Source organism: Mesoplodon densirostris, chromosome 6, assembly GCF_025265405.1.
Source record: "Mesoplodon densirostris isolate mMesDen1 chromosome 6, mMesDen1 primary haplotype, whole genome shotgun sequence".
NCBI classification, from domain to species: Eukaryota; Metazoa; Chordata; class Mammalia; order Artiodactyla; family Ziphiidae; genus Mesoplodon; species Mesoplodon densirostris.
The window spans coordinates 79,680,244-79,696,028 of NC_082666.1; the positions used below are offsets into that span (position 1 = coordinate 79,680,244).

General features: G+C 38.7%; 1 protein-coding gene across 1 annotated transcript in view; it reads right to left on the reverse strand.

Annotated features, from left to right (window-relative positions):
* CEMIP2 (cell migration inducing hyaluronidase 2) overlaps positions 1–15,785 on the reverse strand; it is an 83,210-nt gene that overhangs the window by 16,353 nt on the left and 51,072 nt on the right. The window contains exons 13-18 of the mRNA XM_060102303.1: positions 13,320–13,451; positions 11,834–11,869; positions 10,194–10,349; positions 7,725–7,902; positions 5,303–5,518; positions 1,258–1,466 (exon numbers count right to left, since the gene is read on the reverse strand). Coding sequence (XP_059958286.1) covers positions 1,258–1,466; positions 5,303–5,518; positions 7,725–7,902; positions 10,194–10,349; positions 11,834–11,869; positions 13,320–13,451 — 927 coding nt within the window. The remainder of the gene's footprint in view (positions 1–1,257; positions 1,467–5,302; positions 5,519–7,724; positions 7,903–10,193; positions 10,350–11,833; positions 11,870–13,319; positions 13,452–15,785) is intronic.

The following is a 15,785-nucleotide window of genomic DNA, read 5'->3' on the forward strand; positions in this document are numbered from 1 at the left end:
GTTCTATGTCCATCTCTGTTCATTCCATTTGGGTATTTTAAGAGAGTTCTGACGAGTCAACCTTTATGACCAGTCAGGTGAACAAACCAATGTTTCAGGTACATATCTGAGCAGTTTCATGGAGTCCCATGGGTTAACCATCACATGTCTAGACAGTCCCAGCTCTTATTTCTAGTCTCATCTTCTGTCACTTCCCCGACTACGCTCCCATCACACTCAATCCATCAGTCCTTGAGCAGAACTAGCCCTTTCCCAACTCTGCTGCTTTTGTAACAAAACTGATCACTTGCTATCACTTCTCAGTGCAGCCTGGCCCAACTCCCTTAGGCAGAATAGTTGCTCTTATCTTTTGTCCTTTAAAAAATAGTACTGGTGGGCTTCCCTGGTGGCGCAGTGGTTGAGAGTCCGCCTGCCGATGCAGGGGACACGGGTTCGTGCCCCGGTCCAGGAAGATCCCACATGCCGCGGGGCGGCTGGGCCCGTGGAGCCATGGCGGCTGAGCCTGCGCGTCCGGAGCCTGTGCTCCACAACGGGAGAGGCCACAACAGTGAGAGGCCCGCGTACCGCAAAAAAAAAAAAAAAAGTACTGGTTTATTTACTTAAATTTTGTTCCACCTGTATACTGTGAGCTCCTGAAGGGCAAGTACTCCTCTCAGTCATCTTTATATCAACTGGCACACAGTAAACACTTAAATAATTTAATGTAAAAATAGAGCCCTTGATTGAAAGTAATATTATTAGAGCAGACAACTGAGAAATCAAGAAGGGATAGAAAGATGCTTTCACATTCTGGCAGGTACGGCAAATACCTGACATTATCCATGCCACAGTTCTTCCACTTCTTGCCCATTGCTGACATGAATAATCAGTCATACTACTCTCTTCTGTCAAGTCTAAACTTGGCCTCAAAAATTTTTTACTTTCTAGGTAGTGCTCAGTTGGAACACCAGATAAAATTTATTCCCATCCCAGCTACAGAGAATAAAGTATTCAGCAGACAGTATTAAAACCTACCGTTAAATGGCTTTCTGCCCACAATTCCTTGACCATAGAGAAAAAGACATGCTTTTAATAGGACAGAATTCAATTTATACAATCTCTTAATTCCATCAATATAACATATATAGCCTCCCCACAGGAGGAACAAAGTACATAAAGTTGGAGTTCTTTACTTGCTACAAAGGAGATAGGTTATTGTTTTTCTCCACTAAATTATTACTCGCCCAACTATTTGAAGTAACAGTAATAGAAGCATACTTGTTGAAGTTTATGAGGTATAGAAAAGCAGTCTTCGGTGCTGGCCCATTCCAATGGATGGTGTAGCCCTTCTCCAGCATGATCACAGGCTGGTACTGTGGAAAGGTGGCCTTCTGGTTAATTCCCCGGAGCACCATAGGGTAGGCTGGATACTCATCTCGTGTGATGGTCATAGTCAGATTCTGAGTGCTCCATGTCTGCACATAGACCTTCAAAAAATAATTAAGGATTAGGGCTTCCCTGGTGGCGCAGTGGTTGACAGTCCGCCTGCCGATGCAGGGGACACGGGTTCGTGCCCCGGTCCGGGAAGATCCCACATGCTGCGGAGCGGCTGGGCCCGTGAGCCGTGGCCGCTGGGCCTGCGCGTCCGGAGCCCGTGCTCCGCAACGGGAGAGGCCACAACAGTGGGAGGCCTGCGTACCGCCAAAAAAAAAAAAAAAAAAATAATAATAATAATTAAGGATTAAAGGGAAGAGAATGAAAATTTAAATAGCTAAAGAAAACATATCTAGCACAAAGTCAAATGTCTCTACTTTCAAGAGAGAGATTCTATGATCCGTGCCAGACTGACTGAGTAGTAGCCAACTTCATCCTAAGCTCCACTTACAATGAAGCCTGCTTAAACTGAAATAGTAAAAACAGACCATGTGTTCTGGTAGCCAGGATCTTCCATCATCTCTTCCACAACAGGCCAGCTTATTCGTTAGAATATAAAACTTTGTGGTTTACATAGCCTGTCAAAGAAATCCCTCAATCTGAAGTACACACATACAAAAAATTAGTAAATTAATGTGAAAACTGATACCCTCTAGTCAAATCTGAAAGACTTTCCTCTGAAATAAGAGATGGAAATTTAAAATATCTCAGAGCTTTGGCTTTCAATTTTCCATGACCTACATCAACCCAAGAAGTCATTTTCCACCCATTAAAAAAAAAAAGTTAGAAAGTGTTCTGCAAAAACTGGAAAAACATATTAAACTGAGGCAAATTTGAAAGCCCTGAATTTATTCCAGTGGCATTTGAGTTCCATACTGTGCCAAAACAAAATCTTCCCCAAATGCATCCTCCAAAGAACAAACCTCAGAACAATTTCCTAAAACAAATCAGTATCCTGTAACAGAATTCCCCAGAAGTATTAAAACATTTGCAGAATGTTGCATTTAATCCACGCTACTTCTCTGTTTTCTCTTTCTCTGATTTCTGCAGTTTTATCCATATTGATTCCTCAATTATAAATTCTTTGAGCCAGAAAGTCTTCTTAACTCTCATTCATGTTTGACTATAGTACTCTCTACTGACACCACTTAAAGATTAAAATAGAGATAGGAAATATATATTTTGAGACTACATTTAAATATATATGTTTAATATATTATATTTATTTATTCCTTATTTAAATGTTTATATTTGATCTGTATTTAATTATATAATAGGTTAAAATATAATAGAATACACCCTCCCCCCCCAACACACACATATATATATCCTGCCTTCTTCCAAATCCAAGAAGGATTTGAGGTGGCACATTCTCCTTATGTTCCACCTTTCTTCCCGAGCAGCTTTACCCTTGGGTCAGCAAAGAGTAGACATCCCATTAAAATATATTTACAAATAGCTAAAGAATAATTATTCTATCTTGAGATCCAGTTGCTTCTATCTTTTGTTAAAAAAATACAGTACTATACATCATCCAAGAAATAACAAATGGCTACATATCTGGGCTCCCAGCCCAAATTCCAAATTCTCAGGAGAAAATTTCTGTCCTACCATTCCCAGAGCCACCTGGGCAATATTAGACACTTTTTTCTTTCTTCATCTTCAAATAAAAATAGAATTACTACTTTGCTTTTTAAGACAGAAGTTATCAGGTTCACATTCTCAAATACCTTAGAAAATGCAAAGACTATATAGAGACATTTATAATAAAATATAAAGTTTTCATGAGTGAGCACATACCACTTTAAGACAGACAGATAATATGTACCTTTGAATACACATGGCTAGCAATTTAACTAAAACTGTAGCTACTAAAGAATTAAAAGCTTTTTATCTTTGTTTTAATTCTAGAATTTCTATATCTTCTTAGGCATTAATGAGTCAACTTAATTTTAGAGGGCAATTCTGGTTAAGAATAAAACGAATGGAAGAAGAAATCACATTTTCAACCACATTCTTTTCTTCTTTATTTTACTATAATTATTTCTCCATCCTTTCCTTGTCCTTCCCAGAACTTAGGCAAGTATGACTCCTCTCGCTCCCATGGGGATGAGAAATCCCACAACAAAGAAGCTAATACTCTATTAAAATAAACCAGAAAAAGCTCTCTAATCTTTACCCCTCTTAAGCCCTTTGTCTTGTCTATAAATGAGAATCTTTTTAAAGTTTTTTTTAAAATTTAAGAATCATAGCATTCTTTAACAGTCATGATTCAAAGTCTGAAGAGTAATAAAGAATTCTGCTCCAAGAAACTCCCACTATAGAAAGCTTAGATGGTAGAAACCACATACAACTCAGGGGGCTCAAGAAGTTGAAAAGCAGGAGCCAAAGTAGCCAGAGCTCAGTGAAGGGGCTCCGTCACAGAACTGGTCCTTCCCCAGGAAGAACCCACCCTGCAAATAAGAGCACTCAGCAGCACGTTAACAAGGGAGGCTTCTTTCCTGCCTTTCAGGCTATCAGAGAGTCCAGTCTGCCTTGGAAGATACTTTGCTCTTCCTCTAATTCTCCTCTCCATGCTCCAATTATCCTTTTCCTCTATTCTTTTTTTTTTTTTTTGCGGTATGTGGGCCTCTCACTGTTGTGGTCTCTTCCGTTGCGGAGCACAAGCTCCGGACGCGCAGGCTCAGAGGCCATGGCTCACGGGCCCAGCCGCTCCGCTGCATGTGGGATCCTCCCGGACCGGGGCACGAACCCGCATCCCCTGCATCGGCAGGCGGACTCTCCACCACTGCCCCACCAGGGAAGTCCCCCCTCTATTCTTTTATCTCTCTTAACATCTATTATTAAATATGACCATGTAATTGTCTAAAATATGGAAATAAAATTCTGCTCTCTTCAAAATTCTGGGCAACTGGTACCTCCATTCTGCAATCTTTCATCCATCAAATACCACTATTAAAATCATCTTTGCAACTTAGAGCCCTGCTCTTCAAATAATACTAATTGCAGCAAGCACTTCACTATGTGCTAGGCCACGGGTGAAATGCTTTACCAATACTCGTGCATTCTATCCTCACGACAGCCATGTATGAGAGGATCTAATATTATCCTCATTGAGCAGAGGCACAGAGCAATTAATTAACTTACCCACCTCATATTTAAGGAAATAACAAAGCCAGAATTCAAACCCATGCAATCTGGTTCCAGCATCTGTGCTCTTAACATACTACCTCCCTAATTATTCCATCTTCTTATACCAGGCATCCAGTTAATAAATGCACACTAGCTTAATGTTTTCAAAGAAGTGTTTCCCAATCTATATCGTCCCCTTCATATTTTCATAGACATTATATCATAATATAATTTACAGAATTTCCTTGGATTCCTTCCTTGTCCACTCATTCCAATTCCTAGCTCTGTTTCTGAGAACATCTCACTTTCCATGTGATCTACTGATATTCTGCCTCACAAGTCAGAGTCCCTAATTTAGAGATAAAATAGAGATAATAACCCTGAAAGCAAAGAGTGAAACACCCTCTCAGGGGACACATCTGTAGCACAGCAAAAAAACCTGGCCTAGGAACTCAGGAAATATGGGTTCTCACCCCAACTACATCCCAACCATATTTAACCAAGAGCAAGTTATCTTACTTCTCTTGGGCTCACTTTTTCACTTTTAAATTGGTTTGGAGTGGGGGAACTTTAAATAAAATTCTGTGAGTCTATGATTCCTAAAGAATTTTTTCCTTTTTTTTCCCTAAAAAAACCCCCAAAAAACCCATGCTTTGGAAAGTATCAATCATCCCGAAGAGCTGAAGAGCACTCCTCACAGAAGCAGTGCTGTCGGGAGCTGGTAAGGAATCAGGCATCACAATGTGTTCTGGCCTACCTGGGCATAGTTCCCACTGCACACCACTGCATTCCACTTGGTAACATTTACACAGCTTGGATGGCGGATCAGGTAGTTGTCAATTCTTCCCACGTAAGCATCCTTGTATCCTGTCACAGAGCCATCAATGTCATGGAATATGGAGTTCTTATCACCATCTAGCTCACAATCTTCAAACCAGGGACCAGGCTTTCCAAAGAAGACATTGAGAGACACCTGAAAGCAATGAAAAACAAGGACATCATAAAATGAGGGCTCCTGCCATGTTAGCCAGCATTCCCTGCAAGGACCCAACTTCATATCCATTACAATTACTTTAAGGTTAAAGCAGTTCTGAGTCACAGCATAACTGTCAACCAACATTTTTGATTAATTATGACATGCATGGGGAAAAAAATTTCCCAAAGCCTTGTAGAGTTCAAGCAGCAAGCATTCAACTTCATCTTTGGTATTTTCCCTTTTTTTAACTTAAAAATTATTACCTGTTCCCCAGATAAAACTAATCCATGGTAAGAGAAACTAGAATAGTTGTGGGAAGGGGAACTATGCAGTCATATGTATTTGTTAAAACTTATAAACTTTATACTTAAGATCTCTGCGTTTCCCTGTATGCAAACCACACCTCAATTAAATAAAAATCTATTATAAGTTCTATCTCCTGAGCTAATCATTTTATTTCACTCCAAATGCTTTAGTTAACTTGTTAATGACTCCTCCCACCAAAAAGTAAGTACAGTTCCAAACTAAAACACAATCTAAGTGTTGCCTTGGTATGGTTGCATGACCACTGGACTCACTACAACTTGTTGGAAAGTGTCTGTTATCTTCTCTCTCCTCAACATAGACCAAGTCCAGCTCAGTAATTTTCATGTCGGGTAATGTTAATTCAATGCCCTTATCGAACACATAGTACACAGCTACAAAGCAGGCTGCAGGTTACATGCTTTATAATCTTTAGCTGCTTCTTATTAGTGGTAAGTTACTAATGTTATTCAAGCCATGCAGATACACCTCTACAATGTTTTTATTGGGAAGTTTTAAAATCAGCTGAACATCTAAATGATAAGCAGCTCAATGGAAAATCAGTGATGTGTGGGACAAGTGGCTCTAAATTCTTAGTTCTAGGCTCTTTTCTCTTTTTCCTTATACCTCCTATGGTTAAATCTAAAAGACGTCTAGGGCATATTGTCCCCCTTTTTAGGAATAATAAATATGACAGAGCATTCCCTTTATGAATGGTTTCAGAGCATTGCCACCTTAGAGAATTACAGGCTGATGAAACACTAAACCTAAACAGCATGGATTCTCTTAGGCTGTTAGAACTCTAGAACTCTGCAACAAACGAAACATCTAAAAACTGTTTTTTCAGTATGACCATGTCAGTGATCACCAAATTCTGTGCATGGGGTGAGCCATGTGGGCAGTAAGCGAACATCTAACCTCTATACTGGAGAGGTAATCCAAGAACCACCTTATTTATTTATGTGGGACCCTATCCACAGTGTAGCTCTTCTTCTTCCCCTGGAGTTATGTGGCCTAGAAGAGAACCAGTCAACCAAGCTGACAACCCAGTCTGCACGTGTGCCTCTGGTTCCATGCCTCAGCTATTCACAAAAACCAGATATAGACTTTGGTAAACTATCTTAAGTTCTCTTTAAACTGGGCAACCACTGAGTTTGCCTGTGGATGTGAATGAGAGAACTATGAGCCACTTTCCAATTGTGGCTGCCTGTGGCAGCAGAAAGCAATACGGTCTGAGACTCAATCTCTACACCACTGTCATCTTAGAAGTGGAAAGATGGGGAGAGGCTGGGAGTATATAATCAGATTGTCCTGTGTATTAATGGTAAAGAGGGTACTGACAAAACTACTAAGAAAACTATTTCTGTGGCCTACGGCATTGTAAACAATTATTTCTAAGTCTTCTTTGCAATCTTCATAAAAACCTTCCAATAGTTCATATAAGAAATAACCTAATTTGTTTCATATCACACCCCTATTCCTCTTCTTTCCCAATCTTTTATCCTCTAGTTCCCCAGAAGAATAGACCCCAGAAAAGTAAAATACCAGGTAAAACCCAAATCTCTTCATGGATTATTATACTGAATTTCACCAAATTATATGTCCTCTTGTTCCTATGAAATTCTACAATTCCCATCCCCGTGTCATCACTTTAAGTCATTTTCCCTTTGAAGATATCACCAGAATATCAGAAATACCCCAGGTCACATGGGACTTCTGTTCTCACCTTGAACTCAGCAGGACAGAGTACATGGAATTAGGAGTTGCTCTTGCATAGATTTCTCCTCCCAATCATAAAAACTCAGTACGAACCCTTCGTTTGTGTTTTCATCTTTGGAAATGTGCCATCCCTCCTCTTCCCACCATACTCACTGTGTAGGAACCATGAGAACATACTTACATGTGGACCAAACTTCACAAGGGAGATGTTATTCCTGGGGGTTATCTGCCAAGAATTCTTCATGAGGAAGCCAATAGCACTGGTATGCCTATCTGGAGTTGGCACATATTGTTTGAAAGTGCACCTGGTGACATGAATGGGCCCATCATAGATCTGAAAGCCTCTAATTGGGAATGTCCTGTTGAAATACAAGATTTTGTTTAATGCATACGGGCCCGTCCCTTTAACAGCACTTCACTTGCGTACTTGTTTTATAAATACTGTTGAATATCCCATATACACTAAGCACAATTCTAGGATACAGTGGTAACCAAGCAAGATCTCCAATCAAATGAAACCTACACTGTAGTGAGAAAGGCAAACAGAAAAACAATGGACAATTTCAGATAATAAGTGCTTGAAGAAAGTAAAGACATAGTAATACAATAGACTGGGTAGAAGAGGGATGCTATTTTGGATAGAATGGAGGCTTGTCTGAAAAGGTGACTTGGCTTCCTTGAATCAACTCAGTTGAGATCTTTTCTTTGATAACGCATATACTTTAGCTTTAGTTCCCAAATCTCTAGCATAAGAACAAAAGACAAATCTGTGCTTAAACAGAGAGAACCTCCTTTCAAGCCACTAAATGACAGTAGTAAGGAGAAATGATATACTTAAAAGTACAAAAGTGTAAGTCTGCAAGGCTTACTATGCCAAAGGGGATGGCTAGATAGAGAAATTCGTTTTATTCATTTTACTCCTTTCTGTTCCAACACAAACTCCTTAACCTACTAATCATATATTATTAACCAAAATTAATGTACAAAACCCATAATATTCTGGATCCCTTAGGTTTTTCCCCTATTACGTTCTTAATGGCATTGCAGAGGACCTCTATAGCAACAAATTAGTTTACAACTTGGTGGTGTTTTACAATAAAAACATAGATGCTAGCAAGCAAATCAAATAGCCTACTTAAAAATCTATGCCTCTTGATGTTTTTCCAAGGATACATCACAAAACAGTCCTCTGCCATAGAAAAGGTTGTAAACATACAGTAAAATAAAAACTGGATCCATTGAGCAACTAGGAATCTTCATTTCGAAAACTCCTCCTTGGCAAAGAAGCAATAGCATTTCGAAATAAAACTAAAGGCCAGTGTAAAATAAAAATAATGGAATTGAATTGGCCACCATTTTTACTGCAGCCCATACCCAACTAAAACAGCCTTTTTTCTTAATTTACATATTAGAAGAGGCAGCTTTAGCCTAATTGTAAAGAGCAGAGCACTGAAGCCAAAGTAACAGGGTTCGAGTCCCATCTTAGCTATTTTTACTAAGTTACTCACTTAAAAAGCAGGATGATGACAGCACCTACCTCACTGGGCTTTGCAAGGATTAACTGAATAATAAAGTACTTTAGAACAGGGCCTGATACATCATAAGCATTTAATAAATGTTTGCCATTAAAAATCCATGAAGTTCCTTTCCTAGTGGCTTCCACGGTCTAACAGGAGTTCTACACATAGCGTAGCATATAGTAAAGATGTTCAATATTTCCCCAAAACAAACACAGGCGAGAGGAGCCAAGCATAGGCTGCCCTTTGCCAGAAGCTAGTTAAGCCCTTCAGCCAACACTCATTACCTGTCCCCCAAAGCCAACTATCTGTTTGCCCCATCCCCCTGACCTGTCCTAGCCCAATATCCAGACACAGGGTATAGCTTTAAGGGAATTGATGTTTGATAAATTCTGACGTTAGCTCCAACGTAAGGCCTTTAGAACACTAGTTTTTCTCTACCTGGTTTTCTTAGGAGTAAAATGACAACTCCAAACTGTGTCTCAGAACTGATGTACAGATTAATTAGGTAATAGTTCCCTAAAAGTCCTGAAGAATCTTTCTAGTAGTAAGTACTATTTTAATGACTGTGATTTTTTTGGCAGAAAACATGCCAAAAGTCTACCCCCATACCCTTTCAACATCTGAAACATTGTTAATTATACAGCTGTGGTTAGGTTTTGAGTCAGCTTTGGCATCTATCACCTCATTTTCTAGGACTCTTTTCAATAGGTAATTTCCTTTTTCCAGTGGCTATTTCTGAAAACTAACATCACATATTGAGGGAAAACTGACTCAATGTCCATAGTTTATGGTTTGGCAATTTTCTCAAGAAAGAAAGAAAAAAAGATTACCAGCTTATATAAGGCCTTATACAGGAAGGATAAACAAGATAGGTTCCTTCATTATAAAATTGATAATGAAATCTATAAAATGTTTAATAGTTAATGCTCCAGAATTCCAGAGCATACTACACACAATAGTAATAGCAATAATAACAACAAGAATAATAGTTTTAATAATAATAAGATAAGATGGGAAAAGTGTCACAGTGGGAACCAATCGATACAGGATTATTACAGAAACTTTTTTAAGGGGGTTAGGTTTTCATTTATTGTTTAAATTTAACACTCCTCTGATAAAGCAATGCTTACCTGTTCCTGGGTAACGTCCGAGGCTTCTGGTCTATTCCTCCAGTGCCTACATACTTGTTCTGACCACCCTGAAATCCGTAATTCCTGCTCTCCCCAATAAAGAGAGATTCAGATACCTCTTGGCTGGAACCTTCATCACTTGGGAAGCTTCCGTCACTGTTAAAATGAGAATAATCATTAACCACACATCTCTAGGAAATTTAAATTGAGCCTCAAATGAAGGCAAGCTATAACTTTAAAAACCTAAAAATTTTCAAAGTAGCCAGTAGCTTTTTCTGATACATATTAGTGAGTTATTAAAAGGTGCCTCAAAATTGAACATACCTCTTATAAATTAATATGTGCTTGGCAAATTAGATTTAAACAAATGAGATTTAATTTACAGTAACAACTAATTATTTCAGTCCCAAGCAACAATACTGCAAATGAGGAGAATAAACTTGCCTTGGACAATAATTAGAGGACAAGCATGTTTAAGACAGCAATGAGAATAACTGCTATTTGGAGAAAAATATATAACACAAAAAGTTTAGCTCTAAAAGACCACTGTGAAATTAGACCAACTTCTAAGAAAGAAAATATTTAATCTGCTCCCAACTTTTACTCCTTTCCTCTTTTTTTATCTTTTTTTTTTTTTGCTTTATAACAAATTTAATCAGTTATACATATACATATGTTCCCATATCCCCTCCCTTTTGCATCTCCCTCCCACCCTCCCTATCCCACCCCTCCAGGCGGTCACAAAGCATCGAGCTGATCTCCCTGTGCTATGCGGCTGCTTCCCACTAGCTATCTACCTTACGTTTGGTAGTGTATATATGTCCATGCCGCTCTTTCACTTTGTCACAGCTTACCCTTCCCCCTCCCCATATCCTCAAGTCCATTCTCTAGTAGGTCTGTGTCTTTATTCCTGTCTTACCCCTATGTTCTTCATGACATTTTTTTTTCTTAAATTCCATATATATGTGTCAGCATACAGTATTTGTCTTTCTCTTTCTGACTTACTTCACTCTGTATGACAGGCTCTAGGTCCATCCACCTCATTACAAATAGCTCAATTTTGTTTCTTTTTATGGCTGAGTAATATTCCATTGTATATATGTGCCACATCTTCTTTATCCATTCATCTGTCGATGGACCCTTAGGTTGTTTCCATCTCCGGGCTATTGTAAATAGGGCTGCTATGAACATTTTGGTACATGTCTCTTTTTGAATTATGGTTTTCTCAGGGTATATGCCCAGTAGTGGGATTGCTGGGTCATATGGTAGTCCTATTTGTAGTTTTTTAAGGAACCTCCATACCGTTCTCCATAGTGCCTGTACCAATTCCCTTCCTCTTTATTCCCCTACTTTTTAAGATCTTTAATCTAAAGCTCAAGTGTTTTCTTTTAAGCAAAAAATATGGTGGGCCTACCCTTCTGTGTAATTCCAGCTAGATTCATCTCCTACTTTGGTATAAATTCAATTAATCAATAAAAATGTATTTTTGGCCCTCAAGTGGCATCAGGAAGTGAGTGGTAATTTTTTTAATGTTAATAAATGATATAACATTCCTGTGTTATCAAAAAATATATATCAAGGTTATTTTACCTTACAGCTTTAAAATAATCAGATAAGTATTTTTAAAAGTAATTACAAACCTGGCAAAGGTCAGTCCTATTCCATTATCTGAAAATCTATAAGAAAAAAGAGAATGAGGGAACATTTTAATTTATCACATCATATAAGAAGAGGTAATTCTCTCAAAATATTTAATTGTCATAAAATCCAGGAAGTTCCAGTAATGTTTACTGTCCAAGACTACACAAAAATTTCACTTTCCAATAATGAAAAGCATAGCCTCTACAGTGAAGGCAACTGGTTCCAATCTCAGCTTTGCCAATTACTAGCTGTGTGACCTTGGACAAGTTATTCAACCTGTTTGCCCCTCAGTTTTCTCACCTAAAGGTTGAAATAATAATATAAGCTTCCTCATAGGATACTTGAAAGCATTAAAATGCTAATTAGGGTCAACTATTTAGAACAGTGTCTGGCACAGAGTAAGCAGCAGGTATTAGCTATAATTATAATTTTTATCATTATACTTGGTCCCCATATCTGTGGGTTCTGCACCCACAGATTCAACCAACTGTGGATCAGAAATATTTTTTAAAAACTTCTGGAAAATTCCAAAAAGCAAAACTTACATTTGTCCAGTGCTGGCAACTATTTACATAGCATTTACATTGCATTTACAACTATTTAGATAGCATTTACATTGTCTTGGATATAATAGGTTATAGAGATGATTTAAAGTATACAGGAGGATGTGTGTAGGTTATACGCAAATACTATGCCGTTTTACATAAGGAAGTTGAGCATCAGGATTTTGGTACCCATGGGGAGTCCTGGAACCAATCCCCCACGGATACCAAGGAATGACTAATTTTTAACAATTAGATCATGGTATTCTCTTCAAAACTTTTCAACATTAATACCCAAGCTATTTCTACAGATTGTATACAATATCCTTTTTTTTTGCATGATAAAAGTCAGAGATGATGGTAAAATGCCAAGCAGCTAATGTCAGTACCAGCCAGAAAAAAACATGTTTCTAGACTCCTGAACACCAAATCTTACCTCAACATACATCAGACTTCTCCTAAAATTATACAAATGGAAAAGAAGTGAGATGCTTACTGCTTCAAGTCATGTTAAGACATAAGTCAACAGACTTATTAAGGGAGAATTCAAAACTTTTGTTTTGAATGGCAGTGGAAGAGCATCAGGAAACTGAGTTTCCAAAAGGAAGAAAAAAAATGCAGGTAGTTTCAAAATCTTTATTTAGCTCTCTGACATAGACCATGTTTGTTACATAAAGTTAAAGTCCCAGTTTCTGTTTAATCTCATCAAAAATATCTCATGTCACCAGACAAGTTCAGTTCCAATAAAAGCAGCAGAATGAGACGATTCCAAACATTTGCAGCCAGTTAATGCTGGCATATTTCCTCAGAGCCTGTTCTATTAGTAATGATACTATGATTCCAGAAACCACCACTGTACTTTCAGTCTACTGGGTTTTTAAAAAACCCTTAAAAAATAAATACATCAGTGTCATCAGATAATAATTTCACAGAGAATACCCACGCTGAATTCTGAACGACAATGTCTCCCCCTCTGACCCAAGCTCCGTTATCATTATTTTTAAAAGCAATGAGCCTGTCAATTAAAGCAGCAACACGTGGCTTTTCAGGGTCTGCATCCTGATGAGGCCGAAACCTTGGGGTTAGGAGGGGAAAAAAAAAAAAAAAAAAGGACTTTTAAAAAGAGTAATGAAAAGGCAATGTAAATAAGTTCTTTACGATTATAAGCTTAAGTGTCAAAAAGCAGTATTTAACTTTGAACAAAACAAAACTAAAAAAAACCTCCTTAAGATACAACTTAATTATTTGCATTTCAAATATTGAAAAAAAATACAAATTTGCAGAGAACTACTTTCATATTTCATAGTTTATTTTTAATCAATTTATATTATAAAAGGGACATTACAGAACACTCTAAGCACTGAAACCATTTCAAAAATAAGCAGAAAAACCTCAGACCAGGAAATATAGTATGTTTCCACAAATTCGCAAGCTACATGATATTAATATAAACTTACTGAGTAAATTAATCATATATTTCAACATACATATATGTGAACCAGAGTATTATTTGAGTTGTGTGCTGGTGAAATGCTTTAGATAGAGAGAAAACTGGATTTAATATCTTTAAAAAGCCTAAATTTAAAATAGATTATATTTATGGAATATTACTCAGCCATAAAAGGAATGTAATTCTGCCATTTGCAACATGGATGGCCCTAAAGGGTATTCTACTTAGTGAAATAAGTCAGACAGAGAAAGACAAATATTCTATATTATCACTTACAAGTGTAACCTAAAAAATAAAACAAACAAATGAATATAACAAAACAGAAACAGACTCACAGACACAGAGAACAAACTAGTAGTTACCAGTGAGGAGAGAGTAGATGGGGGAGCAACATAAGGGTATGGGATTAAGACATACAAACTACTATGTATGAAATAAATAAGCAACAAGGATATATTATACAGCACAGGGAAATCTAGCTATTCTTTTATAATAATTTTAAAAGGAGTATAATCTATAAAAATATTGAATCACTATGTTGTACACCTGAAACTAATATTGTAAATCTACTATAATAAAAAATATAAAGAAAAAAAGTATCAGCACTTAAAAAAAGATTGTATCTCATTGACTTATTAATCATAAAGACTGAATGTTACTTTTGCTTTCTTGTCCCTGTAAAACATTTAGAAGGACCTTAATGAAAAGGCCAAAAAATATCGGTATCAAAAACTGTTAACCAGGGGCTTCCCTGGTGGCGCAGTGGTTGGAGTCCGCCTGACGATGCAGGGGACACGGGTTCGTGGCCCTGTCTGGGAAGATCCCACATGCCGTGGAGCGGCTCAGCCCATGAGCCATGGCTGCTGAGCCTGCGCGTCCGGAGCCTGTGCTCCGCAACGGGAGAGGCCACAACAGTGAGAGGCCCGCGTACAGCAAAACAAAAAACATAAAACAAAAAACTATTAACCAGGAAGATTGGTTCAAGATGGCGGAAGAGAAGGATGTGCGCTCACTCCCTCCTGTGAGAGCAACGGAAATCACAACTAACTGCTGAACAATCAATGACAGAAAGACAATGGAACTCACCAAAAAAGATACCCCACATCCAAAGACAAACGAGAGGCCACAATGAGACAGCAGGAGGGGCTCAATCACAAGAAAATCAAATCCTATAACTGCTGGGTGGTTGACTCAAAAACTGGAGAACACTTATACCACAGAAGTCCACCCACTGGAGTGAAGGTTCTGAGTCCCACGTCATGCTTCCCAAGCTGGGGGTCTGGCAACGGGAGGAGGAATTCCTAGAGAATCAGACTTTGAGGTCTAGCGAGATTTGACTACAGAACTTCGACAGGACTGGGAGAAACAGAGACTCCACTCGTGGCGGGCACACACAAAGTAGTGTGCACATCGGGACCCAGGAGAAGGAGCAGTGACCCCATAGCAGACTGAACCAGACCTACCTGCTAGGGTTGGAGGGTCTCCCGCAGAGGCAGGGGGTGGCTGTGGCTCACCGTGGGGACAAGGACACTGGCAGCAGAAGTTCTGGGAGGTACTCTTTGGCGTGAGCCCTCCCAGAGTCTGCCATTAGCCCCAGTAAAGTCCGGGTAGGGTTCAGTGTTGGGTCACCTCAGGCCAAACAATGAACAGGGAGGGAACCCAGCTCCACCCATCAGCAGACAAGCAGATTAAAGTTTTACTGAGCTCTGCCCACCAGAGCAACACCCAGCTCTACCCACCACCAGTCCCTCACATCAGGAAACTTGCACAAGCCTCTTAGATAGCCTCATCCACCAGAGGGCAGATAGCAGAAGCAAGAAGAGCTATAATTCTGTAGCCTGTGGAAGGAAAACCACATTAACAGAAACAGGGACGAAATGAAAAGGCAGAGGACTGTGTATCAGATGAAGGAACAAGATAAAACCCCAGAAAACAACTAAATGAAGTGGAGATAGGCAA